At 44.6% G+C, this 15530-nt stretch overlaps 4 protein-coding genes across 4 annotated transcripts in view; 2 read left to right on the forward strand and 2 right to left on the reverse strand.

Annotated features, from left to right (window-relative positions):
* The window catches only part of LOC128716955 (neurobeachin-like protein 1), a 44551-nt gene extending 37789 nt beyond the window's left edge, over window positions 1-6762 (reverse strand). Inside the window, exons 1-10 of the mRNA XM_053811398.1 lie at window positions 6712-6762; window positions 6422-6623; window positions 6093-6241; window positions 5720-6001; window positions 4836-4985; window positions 4471-4743; window positions 4070-4392; window positions 3298-3990; window positions 2076-3237; window positions 117-2018 (exon numbers count right to left, since the gene is read on the reverse strand). Coding sequence (XP_053667373.1) covers window positions 117-2018; window positions 2076-3237; window positions 3298-3990; window positions 4070-4392; window positions 4471-4743; window positions 4836-4985; window positions 5720-6001; window positions 6093-6241; window positions 6422-6623; window positions 6712-6762 — 5187 coding nt within the window. The remainder of the gene's footprint in view (window positions 1-116; window positions 2019-2075; window positions 3238-3297; window positions 3991-4069; window positions 4393-4470; window positions 4744-4835; window positions 4986-5719; window positions 6002-6092; window positions 6242-6421; window positions 6624-6711) is intronic.
* A 699-nt stretch (window positions 6763-7461) lies between these two features.
* LOC128716970 (uncharacterized) lies at window positions 7462-9293 on the reverse strand. Its single transcript, XM_053811400.1, has 5 exons — window positions 8577-9293; window positions 8359-8494; window positions 8152-8296; window positions 7889-8081; window positions 7462-7821 (listed from the first exon to the last, which is right to left on the reverse strand). Exons 1-5 carry the CDS (start codon window positions 9291-9293, stop codon window positions 7462-7464), a joined length of 1551 nt encoding a protein of 516 aa, XP_053667375.1.
* Window positions 9294-10009: 716 nt separating this feature from the next.
* Window positions 10010-12019, forward strand: LOC128710381 (DEAD-box helicase Dbp80). The gene is made up of 6 exons (XM_053805433.1): window positions 10010-10114; window positions 10190-10353; window positions 10444-11302; window positions 11368-11530; window positions 11607-11720; window positions 11880-12019. The coding sequence occupies exons 1-6, from the start codon at window positions 10010-10012 to the stop codon at window positions 12017-12019; spliced, it is 1545 nt and encodes a 514-aa protein (XP_053661408.1).
* Window positions 12020-12974: 955 nt separating this feature from the next.
* LOC128719158 (inorganic pyrophosphatase) lies at window positions 12975-15071 on the forward strand. Its single transcript, XM_053812781.1, has 4 exons — window positions 12975-13323; window positions 13976-14642; window positions 14705-14814; window positions 15025-15071. Exons 1-4 carry the CDS (start codon window positions 12975-12977, stop codon window positions 15069-15071), a joined length of 1173 nt encoding a protein of 390 aa, XP_053668756.1.
* The last annotated feature ends 459 nt before the right edge of the window (window positions 15072-15530 follow it).

Genomic DNA, 15530 nt, shown 5'->3' on the forward strand with positions numbered 1-15530 from the left:
ACTGATTTGTCTTATAATCTTACTACATGTTTTACAAAGCACTAGGCATCACCAGATAAATATTCTAAACATGGACCAAATAATGTTTGAACCCAAACGCTAAAGATTGCACCTACCTTTTTATCGATGAATGTCGTCCACTGGCGACTAGCACAGTACGTTTGGAAATCTTGAAAGAAAATAGGACCAGACGATGTCGCCGGTAGGTCAGGCGTGTGTGTGGCCAATCCGAGCACCGTGCGCGATTTCTCCAGCAACGCTTTCATTACCGGTATAAGGAACGAGTACTGCTCCGCGTTGTCCACCTCAATCGCATTGCACATTGCTTGGTTAAGACTGTACATTAGGTAGCCTATTTCGGCCGGATCTTGATTGATGCGATTCTGTAGCAACGCGTGCAGTTTCGCCGTAGCCATTGCCACTATCTCCGAATTAGCGCTGTGCGAGCACTTTAGCAGCAGTCCCAAACAGAGATGCGACATTTCGGACCAATCATCACTGCTGCTTTGCTGAAAGACCATCAGTATGTCCAGCAACGATAGGACACCGTCGAGCAGCTTCACCGAGCACTTCTTTGAATCGTCCTCATTCGGATCGAGCACAACCAAATCGTACGCAAGCCGTAACAGCTGGGCCGCATTTTGCTGATGGATCAGAGCAAGGTGTGCATTTTCCGCCAGATCCATAAGGGCTGCCTGTACACCCATCTCCAGTATCCGCAGCCGCAGTGCCAGGTGGGAACAGTACAGCTCATTATTTAGCGCAATCAGGTTGATGCAGGCCATCACCTGACCCCGTTCCTGCCACGAATCGTTGGAGTTTTCAACACCACGCCACAAAATCGTAAACAAACTGCTGGACACTAGACAAACGAGATTTTCTTCCTCGTTGTCATCTGCATACTTTTCACTGGTCGAATCAACACTATTTCCCGCACTACTGTCCAACTCTTCGCCACTCTTGGTCGACTGCAGATCCTCCACCACCATCGAACCTGTTCCGGCGAGCGATCCTGACTCGTCTAGGGACACATTTTCCTCACTGCTACTGCTCAAGGAGGATTTTTTCTTCCGGCCAGCAGACTCTTCGAAGCTCAGTGTCAGCGAACCGATCGTGTCCTGTATATCCGACGTCTTCTGCCGTATTACAGAGTAAACCGACGTGATCGATGAAGCAATGTTGTCTACTACCGCTTCCTGCACCGTATCTGCCAGTTCCTTAATTTCATGTTCAATTGCCGTTGCCGCTTCGGACATAAAAGAGTTCGGTTGCTTACTGCCCTCCTGTACGTGCAGCTCCAGATTGTCTTCATCGAACACGATCAAATCATCAACACCCGCTCCAGCCACGGACGATTCGCTTTCCCGCTTTACTACTTCGTCCATGTCGGTGAGCAAATTTTGCTTACCCTTTTCGGTTCCTTCCTGTTCCGGGCGGTTTTCGACCGGCTTCTTTATCAGCAGCCGTGCAATAGACTCCTGCCATCCGACTTGTTTCGCGATCATTTGGGGGGCTTTTGGTTTCGTGAAAGTGTTCGTCATTAGACGCCGGGCTATTTCCAACTTTAGTGACAGTTCCGACAGGTTGGAATGATACATAAGACACAGTGCGCCGGCGTAACCCATTTCCGTGTCGGAGCTCAAATTAAGATCCAACAAACCAAGAATTACGTGCTGTTCCAGTTGGAAGGGAAGCATGAAAGAGAACAACCCCGGATAAAGGCTATGGCATTCGATGGTTGTATCGTACAGTCTTAATGCTGCCTTATGTTTCGCCGATATTCTCTTAGTACACAGCATACCAGTGATGAATTTGATTAGCTTCGTGTGCACTTCACTGCCAAAATGTCGATCGATAAATAGCATGTACATCGCTTCTGCCATGTGCGGCTCATACATAAGTAAGAATATTTGATCCTTCACGTGTTTTCCTTCAATCAGCAGTATGAGCATATCGATAATTTCCCCAACCGTTGACTCGTGCTTTGTCGTAGTGAGGAATGTCAAAACCGCCGATATCTGAAGGTAAGGTATAATTAAATTTCTCTTCATTCAAACAAACAAAATCTTAATTACCTCCTTTATGTTGACCTCCTTCTGAATATAGTACCGGACGATCCGCAACAGCGACTCCCGCACCATCTTTGCATCCTGCGCCGGTAGGTTCGTACTGTGCGTGAAATGCTCGTGTATCACATCCAGCACAAACTGTATGCCAAAGTGGCGCCGAAAGTATTTCCGATCATCCTTGATAATGGTGCTGATGTACTGTACGTGGCCGATCACAATCTGAAACTGTGCTTTCGCCCAGATGCGAAAGTTAAATACCAGATCGCGATGCAACACATGCAGCAGCTCCATATTCCCAGACGGCATTTCATTCTGTATCGACTCGATCAGCAGCTGCATCGCCATTAGCACATTTACGTCGAACAGCCGCTCGTTACACCGCTGAAGCAATGTGCTCATAACGGCAATTGCATCATGTTTCAGCATGTTCTCTTTGTTCAGCTCACTGCCACTGATAAAGTTGCGAACCAGGCACAGAAAACAGGCCAACGGGTTTTGAATTATTTTTGCCTCGGTCAACGAGTTTACCTGCAACATTTCCCAATCGCCAAAGTGTTCCTCCTTAAGGGGCGATTCTACTGGGCTAAGCGATATCAGTTCGTTTGCCGATGGAATATCCGAGTCCGGCAACAGCGCAATGCTGTCCACAATCGGTAGCAATGCCACCATACCACCGATACCGTTCAGAGCATTCTGCAGCGAAAGCGTATTGGCCACGCTAGCCACCAGATGACCGTTGTATTGATTTCCCGGAGCGAGATCCAAACACAGCCCATCGAAACATGCATTGGGCGCGAAACAAAACACAAATTTGGAGGCCATATCGAACGATTCGATCATATCCGTTGCCAGCACGTTCGCCACATTCGGTCCCGCTTCGAACAAACTCTTGAGGTTCACGTTCGTATCCGCCAGCAGCACGGTGCCAAGCTGTCCCTTCAGACAGATCGCTTCACCGAACACAAGATCCTGCATACCGATGGGGTACGACTTAACGCTCGGATCGAGTGACGACGTAGATTTGCTTGGTAGCGTAAAATAGTTCGGCACTTGCGATACCAGTCCCGGGAAGAATGTGCGCTCGATCAGGTTCGGAAACAGGCCGGAAGATTTTGCTTTCTCCTCCTTCTCGCCGCTCGGCGACGCAGTCAGATCGATCGGTACAGGACTCATGCGGGCAGAGTTGGACTGATGTGAAGTGTGTGATACTTTGCGAAAGTTATTGTACGGTGCACCGATCGAGCAGTAGTAAAACACTTCCGCAAACGAAGCATACTTCATCGTCGATCCAAGCTTTTGCACCGAATCGATGTACACGTTTATCTGATGGTACGAGAACAGCCGCTTCGGTGGTACGACACTGACCGTCACCGAATGCCAACGGCCATCGAGCAGCTGGGGCGACTGTACGGTGGCGGTGAAGAATTCCTTCTTCGTGATAACACTCACCACAAAGTTGCCATTTTTCTGGATGAAAAACTCATACCCAGTACCGTAGTTGGTCGTCAAACTAAACAGCTGCCGGCGATAGTTCTGCGCTATCGAATGTTCCTCCTCCAATCGTAGCCAGGCGTGGAACACGAAACCATGCGTCGTTTCCCATTTGCGTATCTCCGGTATCGTTATGCCGCTCGTGTTCGTTTGAATGTCGAGAAAATTGTCCGGTATGATACCCACCGTACTACGGTGATGCGTTATGCGCAACAGTGTTTCAAGCAGCAGCTTACGATACTCGAACTGTGTCTCGGGGCGCAACAGGCGGAACAAACTGTTCACTTCCGCCGGATAGATGCTATATTTGGCTAGCTCTTCGATCAGTTTCAGCAGATTTATTGCACATTTTGAGGATAAACGCTGCGAAGATGAGAGGCACACATTCACGATCCGTTTGATTGATTTCTGACTGCAGACGTGTTGTTTGCTGTAGAAAAAAGAATTAAACACACGTGAACGTTAATGTTGGTTTTATCAGTTGAGTCCTGTGCTTTCTCTCCCTATACCTTTGCATAGTGGCTGCACATTTCTTCAACAGCACTTCGCTAAGCATATTCTGCTCCGGCTCTCCCATTAGCGGTATCCATTCTATCAGCTTCACGACGACCACGGGGTTCACCTGTCGTGTATCATGTTCGTCAAATGCGAACCCCAAACATTGAATGATCAAACTTGACGATGGTTTGCCAAAAGCTCGCAAACCGTCAAACAGCACATTGATGTAATTCGTGTGCATCAGATTGTGTTGCATTTTTTCCGAATTACAGCACAACTTCTGCAACGTCTCTACTAGCACCGTGCCGAGCGCTTGGTGATCAATGTTCCATTTCTGTAAAATGCAAGCGAGATTTAAAAAGTGGAACAGTAAATTGACTACGGAAATATAAAGGTATCACCTTCAACTTACCTTTACTTGTTCCGGTATCTGTACCAAATTGGCGAGAAACTTTGCCTCAAACAAGGCATTGCACAGGATGAGTTTGTTTGTGTGGTCCGGTATAAACTCGCGTATGATCGCTAAAGCGGCACAGAGTGCACCCACATCGATGTAATTATCATCGTCGTGAGACAATTCGAAGCTACCGACCGAGGAACTCTTCGTCAAAAAGTGTTCCGTCGTCAGCAGGTCCCGTATCGAACCTATATACAGTTGAAAAATGGTCAGCAAATCGATTTGACGCTGAAACGAAATAAAAACAAAAACCCCACAACATTCATACAAACGTGCTGATTAATGGGTATCGCAGCGCAGCGAACGGTTGTATGTGTTACCTGTTCCGGACTAGACTTTTGAAGAATGACTGCCATTAATGCGAAACAATGGAGCATCAGTGCCCGAAGTTCAGCATCACTTTCCCATTTACAAATTACGTCTATAATGATGGTAACTGTTGCAGGACTTATGGCACGAAGCCCATTGTGCTGCGGAACGAAGGAATCAAGAACAATAACATTATTGAAGTAGTAATCAAATGAGTCTAGTGATAGGGTAAGTGGAATGCAGTAAAAGACCAATGTACCTTGTGGTAAGCAAATGAGAATAAAGATACTAAATATGGTAAAACACACAATGGAATTATTTATCAATTCAATCTGAAAAATGTGAGACGAGCGAGAGATAATCGAACTACAGAACTAGCGGCAGTTTGATGAATACAACTATTAAAAGAAATACGTATGCATACGAAAACCTACTTAAAGTAATGAACAGCGATAAGATGGCCAAATATCTAATGAGCTACTTTGTTAATCTAGCGTCTAGGATACCGTTTCATGCAGTTTAGTACACAACAAAGCTAACAATTAAAGCTCCAACCTTTTAAAAGCCGACAAAGCATGCATGCGGTACAGAGGACAAAACCCAACTCACCGAAACATGTTCGTTTCCTTCACCGACCGGATTATTTAAATAGTATGAATTGACATTAGGTAGCGGAACGTTAAGTAAAGCTCCCTATAAAACGTGTATACCGTTGGACATAGAGTAGAAAGAAACGGAAAATAAACGGTAGTAGAGTGAACATAATCAATACCCAAACAGATCGAAAAAAAAAAACGGAGAGAATTGGTGCCAAAAAAGACATTAAAGTATTGTCGTTAGCGCAAAACAATCTCTTCGAGAACCGTTAATTTAAGTGTTGCTTTTCTAAAATTACCTGAGATCCCGCAATGACTGCACCGAGTATGTGGACCAAATCCACACCAATACGCGCGTTCTTGGTAGCTTTACCGCTCTGGAAGCAATCGTATATAAATGGCACTATTTCCGGTTGCAGTTGAGAGATTTTGTAGCTCAAGCTACCGTAATCGGCGTGTTCACCGCGCAGGTAGCTTCTCCACGTCAAGTACGGATCGTACAGCACTTCCAGCAGTCGGGCCACACTTTTCACAAACAGTACATCCGCTTCCGGGTCGATGGATTGCTGCTCATTGTTAAGCTAATTACATTTCCAGCATGTTCAAGGACATCCAAAGGAAACGTGCATTTAATTTTCGCTGGCAATCATGGTTGCTCCATGCTGTACTTACCTGTGTTATAATACAATTAGAAATAGCGATACAGCTGGAAATGTTGCTGGAGTTGATGACGGAGGAAATGTTTTCGAAATGACGACAGATTACGGTCAGACATTGGACCAGCAGCACATTTTCGCTCATCGAACTATCACGCGCACCGCCTGTTTCCCGAACCTGGATGGAGAATAAAAATCGGGTAAATAATCAGGTCGATTATGTTGATCAACGCCGTCAAAACAAACATCCGTTACGCGGACGGAGGTTCTCCCTCTTCCCGATAACGGATAAGCTTTGCTTTGCTGTGATAGGGGTCGCGTTCTCCAGCGTTATGCAATGTTTGCTTACATTCTCACAACCATCTCGTGCGATTATCAGAAACTTTTCTATCGCAGGTAGCAGCTCGTCTGGCAGACGGCTCAAATGGGGACCGAGATCCGGTGCCACCTTGTCCCATCGGGGGGCGTTTTCGAAGTCGAGCTGCAGCTGGGAGTGCCATATACTGACAAACCCTGCTATGAACTGGCGAAAGTAAGTTTCCTCGTTCTAAAAGAAAGAAGCAAAAAAAAGACATAGGCACCAATCGTTAATAGTTCGGCCACCATGTTACGCATTCCATCATCGTTAAACCTACTTTCGTCGTGTATTGCACCCAAAGGTTGTAGATATCTTTTCTGGAATCCATTGCAGCTTTCCGTGTCCGGTTACGTCGTGATGGTAAGTTGGCAATCAATCGATCAGCAGCACATTCTATTACACATTTTCACTCGCCCACAATCCACGAAATGCGTTACGTGCCTGGCAACTTTAATTCAAGTGCTATGAGTCACCTGTGCGATGATGCGCCCTTTACGTGTATACAACCGGGGAGATGATAACTATTCGTTTCCTGCGTTCTGGCAAACGACGACGGATAATGTACGAACGCAAAATGCAATGATAAAAAATGCATTTATCAGTAGAAAAACACCACGGAAAGAAAACATTGAAACATCACAACAATTCGTCACTAACGAGGTCGGTTCATGCATGTCATTTCACATTTTTCCGAGATTCAACTTTGACAGTTAAGATCATCACATGCAACAGAAGGAACTTTGCAACAATATCACGGACAGAAATTAACGTAGATTAATATAATTCTTACGCCATTTGCCACACTAATTGCTGGAAATTTATTTTCAAAATGTTTTCAACAGCAAAACCATACTAAACATCTTTTTTAAAAATTTATTCTTTTCCTCCCTGTGAAAATAATGCGCACAATAAACATCGCTGCATATTTGAATGCATCGTTATTTACAATTTTTAGCCATTTGAATCAAACTTGAAACATTAAATATGGATAATGACAGTGAACCATAGATTTTCAATGGAAAAATATTTATTGTTCTTTCTCCTTTACAGGCGTTGAAATTCGTTCGTCTGGCTGGATAAAGGTAACTTGCTCTCCCTTCACTAAACTTACAAAAAACTCCCCAATCGATGTGCTGATTTGGCGCTTCGGATCCAAGCGCGGGAAATCACTTGATGTGTCCCGGAACCAGAATGTGGCCGACCTGGGAGCGACGTATGTGATTGTCACGTTTTCCTTCGCTATCGAACCAATGTTGTAGATTTCCAAGCTTTCCAGATTCGTGTAAACTCCTCTCACCCATCGGATCATTGCATCGAACGGAAACCTTAGAATGGTGCGGCGTATTTTCATCAGAGTGTACGATAGACAATAAATTGCAAAGCGAAGCTGTAAAGTGATTCAGTTAGGTAAGATTGCACTAAGAAACATTTTGTCATGCAATTGTTTTACGTACCGATGCGAATACTATGTAGTAGAATAGAATGGTGGGAAACAGGAACAGTAGTACGGTAAAGGAAAGCGTTACCAGAAACAGTTGACGATTCATGTAATCGTGCGCTTCGACACGATCACGTAGCACATTGCGCTTCTTTCCCAACACGGTACGATAAAGCGCTCCCATTCCTCCAACTTCAATGCGATACAGGCTGTAATATAGCGCCAAGAAGAATTGCATTGAAACATCTTACAAACTACGGCTTTTGTATTTGTACTTACACCGCAACATAGATGTAGCAGCAGTGAGCATGCAAGCTGACAAGAACGATCAAGTCCGAAAGCATGGCCACTTGAAATGATAGTCCAAATAAACCCAAAATCGATAACGGAATGAAGAGGAACTGAATTGCTGGCGATAGTATAACTGAAATTGTATTCAAACAAAATAATGTACTGAATGCGATATAAATAAACAGTATCACTTACTTAAAAACATCCACCATAGGTCAACCTGGTAGCTAAAGCAGCTGAAGAAAAATTCGTTCAGAGATCCGTTCAGTTTCAATCCAATCGGATTGCCCCTCAGAGTCTGTAGAAGTTGCAAAAGGCTGTCAACAACAACCTAGAATAGAAGGAATAGGAATTGAAATTATTTGATTGTCTTCCATAAAAATAAACCCATCGTTTGGACATCGGAATAGTACCTCGGCAAATTCCATGAATCTTGTGCCAGGATTACCGAAGCAAATAATTAGACTCATAATGGCAACACCGAAACAAATGTCAATCAGCAAAGTCCATTTCACGGCATTTGCATCCTTCTGCTGTATGCATTCCACCCATTCGTTAAAATGGTAATACAATGCAGTCTTTCTAAACATCACACTCAAGCCCTTGCCTACGGGTAGCAACACCTCGTACAACCTTTGGACCCCATCTCGTTCGGCCAGAGCGTACAGTTTCTCCATCCAGCCGGCCGATTCCGATTTGCTGGCCTTTATCAACCGTGCAAGATGCAGCAAATCATTATCACAGTCTTCGGCGTTCAAATCATTTTCGGCCAGATTGCTAAAGCCCTTTTCGTCGTATATTATAAGCAGCTTGTTGAGTGACTCTATAGTAACGCCTTTCACCTTTGCCATTACGTGCTTGATACGACCGCTGTTGGAAATAGCTAGCCGAAGAAAGTTATCCTCCCTAGCGAGTTGTTCTCGGAGCGTTCTATCATTTTGTGCCGTTCGGAATTGCATGTAGTCGGCCACACTGCATATCTTCCCAATCGGGTCGGTGTAGTTGGGTAGCGGTTCTGCGTCCAGAACCGTAAACCGTATTTCATCACGCAAATCTTCCACCAGACCGTACAGTTCACAAAATGTGCATTTTTCTATCAGCTTCGATGAGAGATATATCTTTATATTCATCTGGGTGTTCCTAATTCCCGAGTTGCAGAGCGGAGGTGAATTGGACAATTTTTGTTAATAAACAAAAACAACTATTGCAATGATACTTGTCAAACAGTCAGTGCTGCTACACTTGTAGTTTGTTTTAAGACAACCTTTATTTAATACCTTTATTAATTTAGTAGTGTCAAAGTAATTGAACTGATTGCAAAGTATCTTTTAAATTTGTATAAATTATAATATTTCATACTTTTTGCATTAATTTAAAAGTATGTTCATGCTCTTCGTTTTCTCTTACCCGGTTATTCGCATGTAATAAACATTAAAATAATAAACAACCATCAAATTACGATCAAGAATTCATTAATATTACGTAAATTGCCAAAAATTGCTAACAAAAACATTAAGCAAACAATTAGCAGAGGATTTAGATTTGAAGTGGTTCACAAACCCTGGTCAAGGTGGTTGTGAACTGTCAAACATCATTCTTGCCCGCGCCGGATGACGCTCGCTCTCCGCTCTTGGCTTGCTGTACCCTTTTTCCGCTTTCGCTTTGTGGTCAAAACGTTTTGCTCCGTGCATTGTTAGTCCACGGCCATAAAATCACCGTGCGCCTGGTTCGAAGAAAAACGAAACTCGCAATCAGTATATCTCCGAGTACACCGCCCGTATCGCGGCCAAACTAAACACCTGCCATAGGGTTTACTCACAAATACACGGAACAATACAGCATTGCGATGGCGGACTCGGTTGCCGAAAGTACGAATGCAAGCGCTGCGACTGCGGCGGCTGCCGCAACAAATTGGGTGCAAAAAACGGAAGACCAGGAGATTTCGAATCTGGTAAGTGCAACTCTGGACGAAACAGTCACAATACGGCGTTAACATGGTGTTGTATCTCGTTACATGCGTGTGCAGGTAGATGGATTAATTATCGGAAACAAGGACAAAGGAAGTGGCGACGGTAAACAGGAAGCGTCCACAGCGAAGTCAGAGCATGCCGAGAATGCCGTAAATGGTTCTACAGTAGCGGCTGGAACTGCCGGCCCAGCTGCAGGGTCGGAAGAAATCGAAACTGTGAAGTAAGCATTGTACTGGGCTACTGGCATGTTGTTACTAAGGTGGTTGTAGATTGTGAATGATGAGTTTCTCTCGTTTTCCCCAACAACTAGTCCGGCCGATGCAAGTTTGCTAATGAAAATCATTCGCAAAGGTTTGGTCGAATCCAAACTGGACCTGGAGGTGCAGCGCAAAGATCCATCCTCGCCACTACATTCCGTCAAATCGTTCGAGGCTTTGCACCTTAAACCGGAGCTGCTGCAGGGTGTGTATGCGATGGGATTCAACGCCCCGTCGAAGATTCAAGAAACAGCCCTGCCGACACTGTTGGCCGATCCGCCCCAGAATATGATCGCCCAAAGCCAGTCCGGAACGGGCAAAACGGCCGCCTTTGTGCTGGCAATGTTGAGCCGTGTTGATCCACGCAAACCCTATCCGCAGGTCATCTGTCTCTCGCCGACGTACGAACTTGCGATCCAGACGGGGGAAGTTGCGGCTAAGATGGCAAAGTTTTGCAAGGAAATTAAGCTTCGGTTTGCCGTCCGTGGCGAGGAACTGCCCAAAGGGAAGAAGATTACCGATCACATCATCATCGGTACGCCGGGTAAACTGATGGACTGGGGCATCAAGTTCCGTGCGTTTGATCTGCGAAAGATTTCCGTGTTTGTGCTGGATGAGGCGGATGTGATGATCGCTACCCAGGGACATCAGGATCAATGCATCCGCATCCACAAACAGCTGTCGTCCTCCTGCCAGATGATGTTCTTTTCGGCTACCTACGAAAAGGAGGTGATGGACTTTGCTGAGTACATCGTGCCGAATCCGATCATTATACGGCTGGCCCGGGAGCAGGAATCGCTTGACAACATCAAGCAGTACTACGTTAAGTGTAAGAACCAGGACGAAAAGTATCAGGCCATTTCAAACATCTACGGTGTGATAACGGTTGGCCAAGCTATTATCTTCTGTCATGTAAGTTTGGTGGTTGATGATCCTTAGCATAAGAATGACCATTTACCAAACATTCTCGTCCGTAGACTCGAAAAACCGCTGGTTGGTTGTCTGGTAAGATGACCCAGGATGGACACTCTGTGGCAGTGCTGTCCGGTGAGCTTACGGTCGAGCAACGGTTGGCCGTACTGGACCGATTCCGTGCAGGGCTGGAAAAAGTGCTCATCACTACGAACGTGTTATCCAGAGGTATGCAGCCAGAATTATTAGAATGTGACCATCTTGGCACTTAATTTGTATCATTGCTTTATCCCACGCTTCGCAGGAATCGATGTCGAACAGGTAACGATTGTGGTGAACTTTGACCTGCCGATGGATCAGAATGGTCGGGCTGATTGTGAAACTTACCTACACCGAATTGGTCGCACGGGTCGTTTTGGTAAGACCGAATTTCTATTGCAAACATTACTCTTCTTTCTAACTTAATCATTTGATAACTCATGCCTTGTGCCATATAATAATACTGCTAGACTATCAAATTTCCAGCGAAATCTGGTTAGGCGAATGTATTAAAATGTGTCTGTATTTTCAATTTTAGGCAAAAACGGTATCGCCATCAATCTTGTCGACAGCGACCACAGCATGGACATTTGCCGAACCATTGAAGCACACTTCCAGAAAAAGATTCAACTTCTGGATGCTGAGAATTCGGACGAAATCGAAAAGATTGGCTCCTAGACTCCTAGGGCTTGAGATACACGTATGACGGCATGCAACTGTGCTAAGTAATTTAGCTTTTAAAAGCAGATTTTCAACTTTACCGCTGAATGATATAGGGTAGAATTACTTCAAGAAGCTAAAACTTCGACGATGAAAAACAAAGGAAATTATCGCTAAAAACAAACTGATGTGACAATGTGCTTTTGTTGTTTTAAAATGAAATTATGCTTCCGAATGTTACTTAAGCTAGTAACGGATTTATTTTCATATTAGATGCAACATATACAAATCAAAAGAGAAATTTAAAGGGGAAGAGATTTTGAGAAAGCAATAGCGATTATTGCTCGTCGATTATCTGGCGACACAACTCCGTTTTGATTTGTAAGTTTTGTAAATGTTTATCATGTAATGGATTACTACCACCGGAGCTAGTTCATTATGATCGAAATATAGCTGTGACTAAATCGCATTTAATTAAAAACAGAGAGCTCAACGGCTTGCAGTATTTTATTGAACTCCATTTTCATCCTATCCCCAAAGTACGTGGTCCAATTTTCATGAGCTAATCTAGAAGTACGCAGCCTAAATTTTCCCAAAACACCTGTGTAATCATATCGTAAAGTATTGGTTGTCTTTTCTTAGCATATTCCGATCAACAGTTTGAAAAATTGCTGCACAATCTCCTAGCAACAGACAGCATCTTTTTACTTGAACCTTAATCACCTACCGTGTAAACACAACCTTCGTCAAATGTTGAACCTGCATGACATTTGTTTCGTTAAAAGGTAGATATTTTCAACCCTTTCGAAGAAATCTGCCGGCCTTTTGGATATAATCTCATGTTTTTCTACGTGCATCGCTATGTGTAAACAGTTTTGCTAGCGTTTTTTGTGTTGCACTGCGTTTTTTGCGTGTACTTAGAAGCAAAACTTGCGTAATTTGCGTAATATAGGGTGAAAAAGGTGAGGTAAACATGCAGCCGGCAGTGTGTTGGTGGCGCTATGTTAGGCGCGCAGCCTTCGCTTCACCATCTGTCCCATTCCCAGCAACCGCACACCGTTCGCACAAGCTAAGCTTTCTCGCTAACTCAACGTCAACACGTTGTCATTCTTCGTTTTCTGCGGCAACGGACGTGCAGCGTTTTTGCGGTGCTCATCTTTCCAGTGTTTCCAGCAACATCAACCTTCTGCGTCCGGTTGGGGTCTCGCGTTTTAAGCATCCGGTTCGTGAATTTACCAATAGCACACCAACGATGACGGCCAGCAAATATCAGACTGCAGAACGTGGCGCTCCCAACTCCACGGACTACCGGGTGTACTTCAGTGAGTATAGGCGCAACGAACACAAAATTAATTTCAACGTAACATTTTATGTCCGTAGCGGATGAGGAAGTAATCGATTTTCTCAATTAAAGTGCTTACGTACCTCGTGTGCCGTGGTTGCATTTTTAATGGCGCTTTTAATGGTCAGCATTCGATTCGGAGTGGTGAAGTTAAATTGCATAACCTAAAAATAGCTAATCCGCGCTTTCGGCGGTTCGCGAAACTATGCTTACCCCCTCGGAGCACCGAACGACCGAGAACTTGACGCGTGCTAATGGGGACAAGAATTTACATTCGCGGAAGTAATGGTGACCTTCTGAGTAGCTTTACGTTATCGCCTGATAAGCATGGGGATTGTATGATGTTTAGACACTTGCACAACTAGTAGCACTTCTGAAAGCCGAAGGTGTCGATTACGGAAGGTGGTGCGCCACGAAGCAACCGATTGTTGATATCTTTCACCGATTAGAACACGAACTTATCAGGCTGCAGCGCGGGAAACATTTCTTTTGAGTAATGAAATGCGATAATGATCTCACCCTGGGACGATTGTCACCGACAAGTTAATTGCTTTATGATAGATGCACACGCGACATTTGTCGATTGGAGTAGCTGTAAAATCATCTTTTTGCGTACTTTCCTTTCATTGCAGAGAACGAAAACGGACAGTCCATTTCACCTTTGCATGACATTCCGCTGTACGCGAACGATGAGCAAACCGTCTACAATATGGTGGTGGAGGTCCCGCGCTGGACAAATGCGAAGATGGAAATTAGTTTGGGCGAGGGTTTGAATCCGATCAAGCAGGATGTGAAGAAGGGCAAACTGCGCTTCGTCGCTAACTGCTTTCCGCATCATGGCTACATCTGGAACTATGGTGCCTTCCCGCAAACGTGGGAAAACCCGGACCACCTGGACGCGGATACTGGCTGCAAGGGCGATAATGATCCAATCGATGTACTGGAAATTGGATCTCGCATTGCCAAGCGGGGTGAGGTGATGCAGGTGAAAATTCTCGGCACCATTGCGCTTATCGATGAGGGCGAAACCGACTGGAAGATCATCACCATTAATGTGAACGATCCGGTCGCAGATCAGCTGAACGATATCGGTGATGTTGAGACTGTGTTTCCGGGTTTGCTGCGTGCCTCGGTCGAATGGTTCAAGATTTACAAGATCCCGGACGGCAAGCCGGAAAATCAGTTCGCTTTTAATGGCGAAGCGAAGGATGCGGCATTCGCGACAAAAACGGTCGCTGATACGCACCGGTTTTGGCAGCAGTTGGTTAATAAGGAGGTGGACAATAATGGAATTTCTTGGTAAATACGAAAACATCTGGCGAATATGGTAAATAAACTGTAATATGATGGTTCCTTTGCAGCCTGAACACTACAGTCGATGGATCACCCTATCTGGTAGCTAATGATGCCGCAGATGAAGTGTTTACCAAGAGCGCTACCGGTGGTAATCCCGAGCCTGCTAGTGAAGCGCGTAAGTATAATTTTGCTTGTATATTCTCCAGTAACATACCTTCATGGGTGTTTGCGTTATGAGTTAAAACATAGGGTCCTGTAGTAGTGTTCTAGTCGTTGATGTCACTTACCACTGCATGTAAATACAGTAGATTTACGTTGCTAACGCTTCTTTTTTGTTTGCTTTTTTCTTTTTATCAACTTCCCGTTAAATTGTTGTACCGTGTAGTCCACAAATGGCACTTCCGGTCGGAGAACAGCTACTCGAAGCTGTAAGAACCTGCCGCAATCCAGCATGTTTTACTAGACTTAGGTGGTAAAATAGTTGATGGTGATTGTGTATTTTTTAAATAGATAAATAAAACGAATGGCCAACATACGCATTGTAGTTATGAGTTGCACTAACGCATTAGCTTAAGTTTTTTTTTAAATCGTACAAAAGTTAATACTGTACTACATTACCTATCTCTCCGCAGTTGGCAAATGGCACTACATATCGCTGAACTAAGCAAATGACACCGCGAAAGCATCAGCAATTGATCGTTCAACAAAAAGACACATTCGACTGCATACGCGCACCGATACAGCGGCAAACTTAAGTCGCAAACAGTGTGTGGACCATTGATAATTTTGTCTAATTCATCACCCCACGCACGCATCGTATGGGTGGAATATTTATTTTAATGAAAAACTGCACACTGTTTAGCATGTATTTGGTCACCAAACCTACGGAAA

Source organism: Anopheles marshallii, chromosome 2, assembly GCF_943734725.1.
Source record: "Anopheles marshallii chromosome 2, idAnoMarsDA_429_01, whole genome shotgun sequence".
In the NCBI taxonomy this organism is placed as follows: Eukaryota; Metazoa; Arthropoda; class Insecta; order Diptera; family Culicidae; genus Anopheles; species Anopheles marshallii.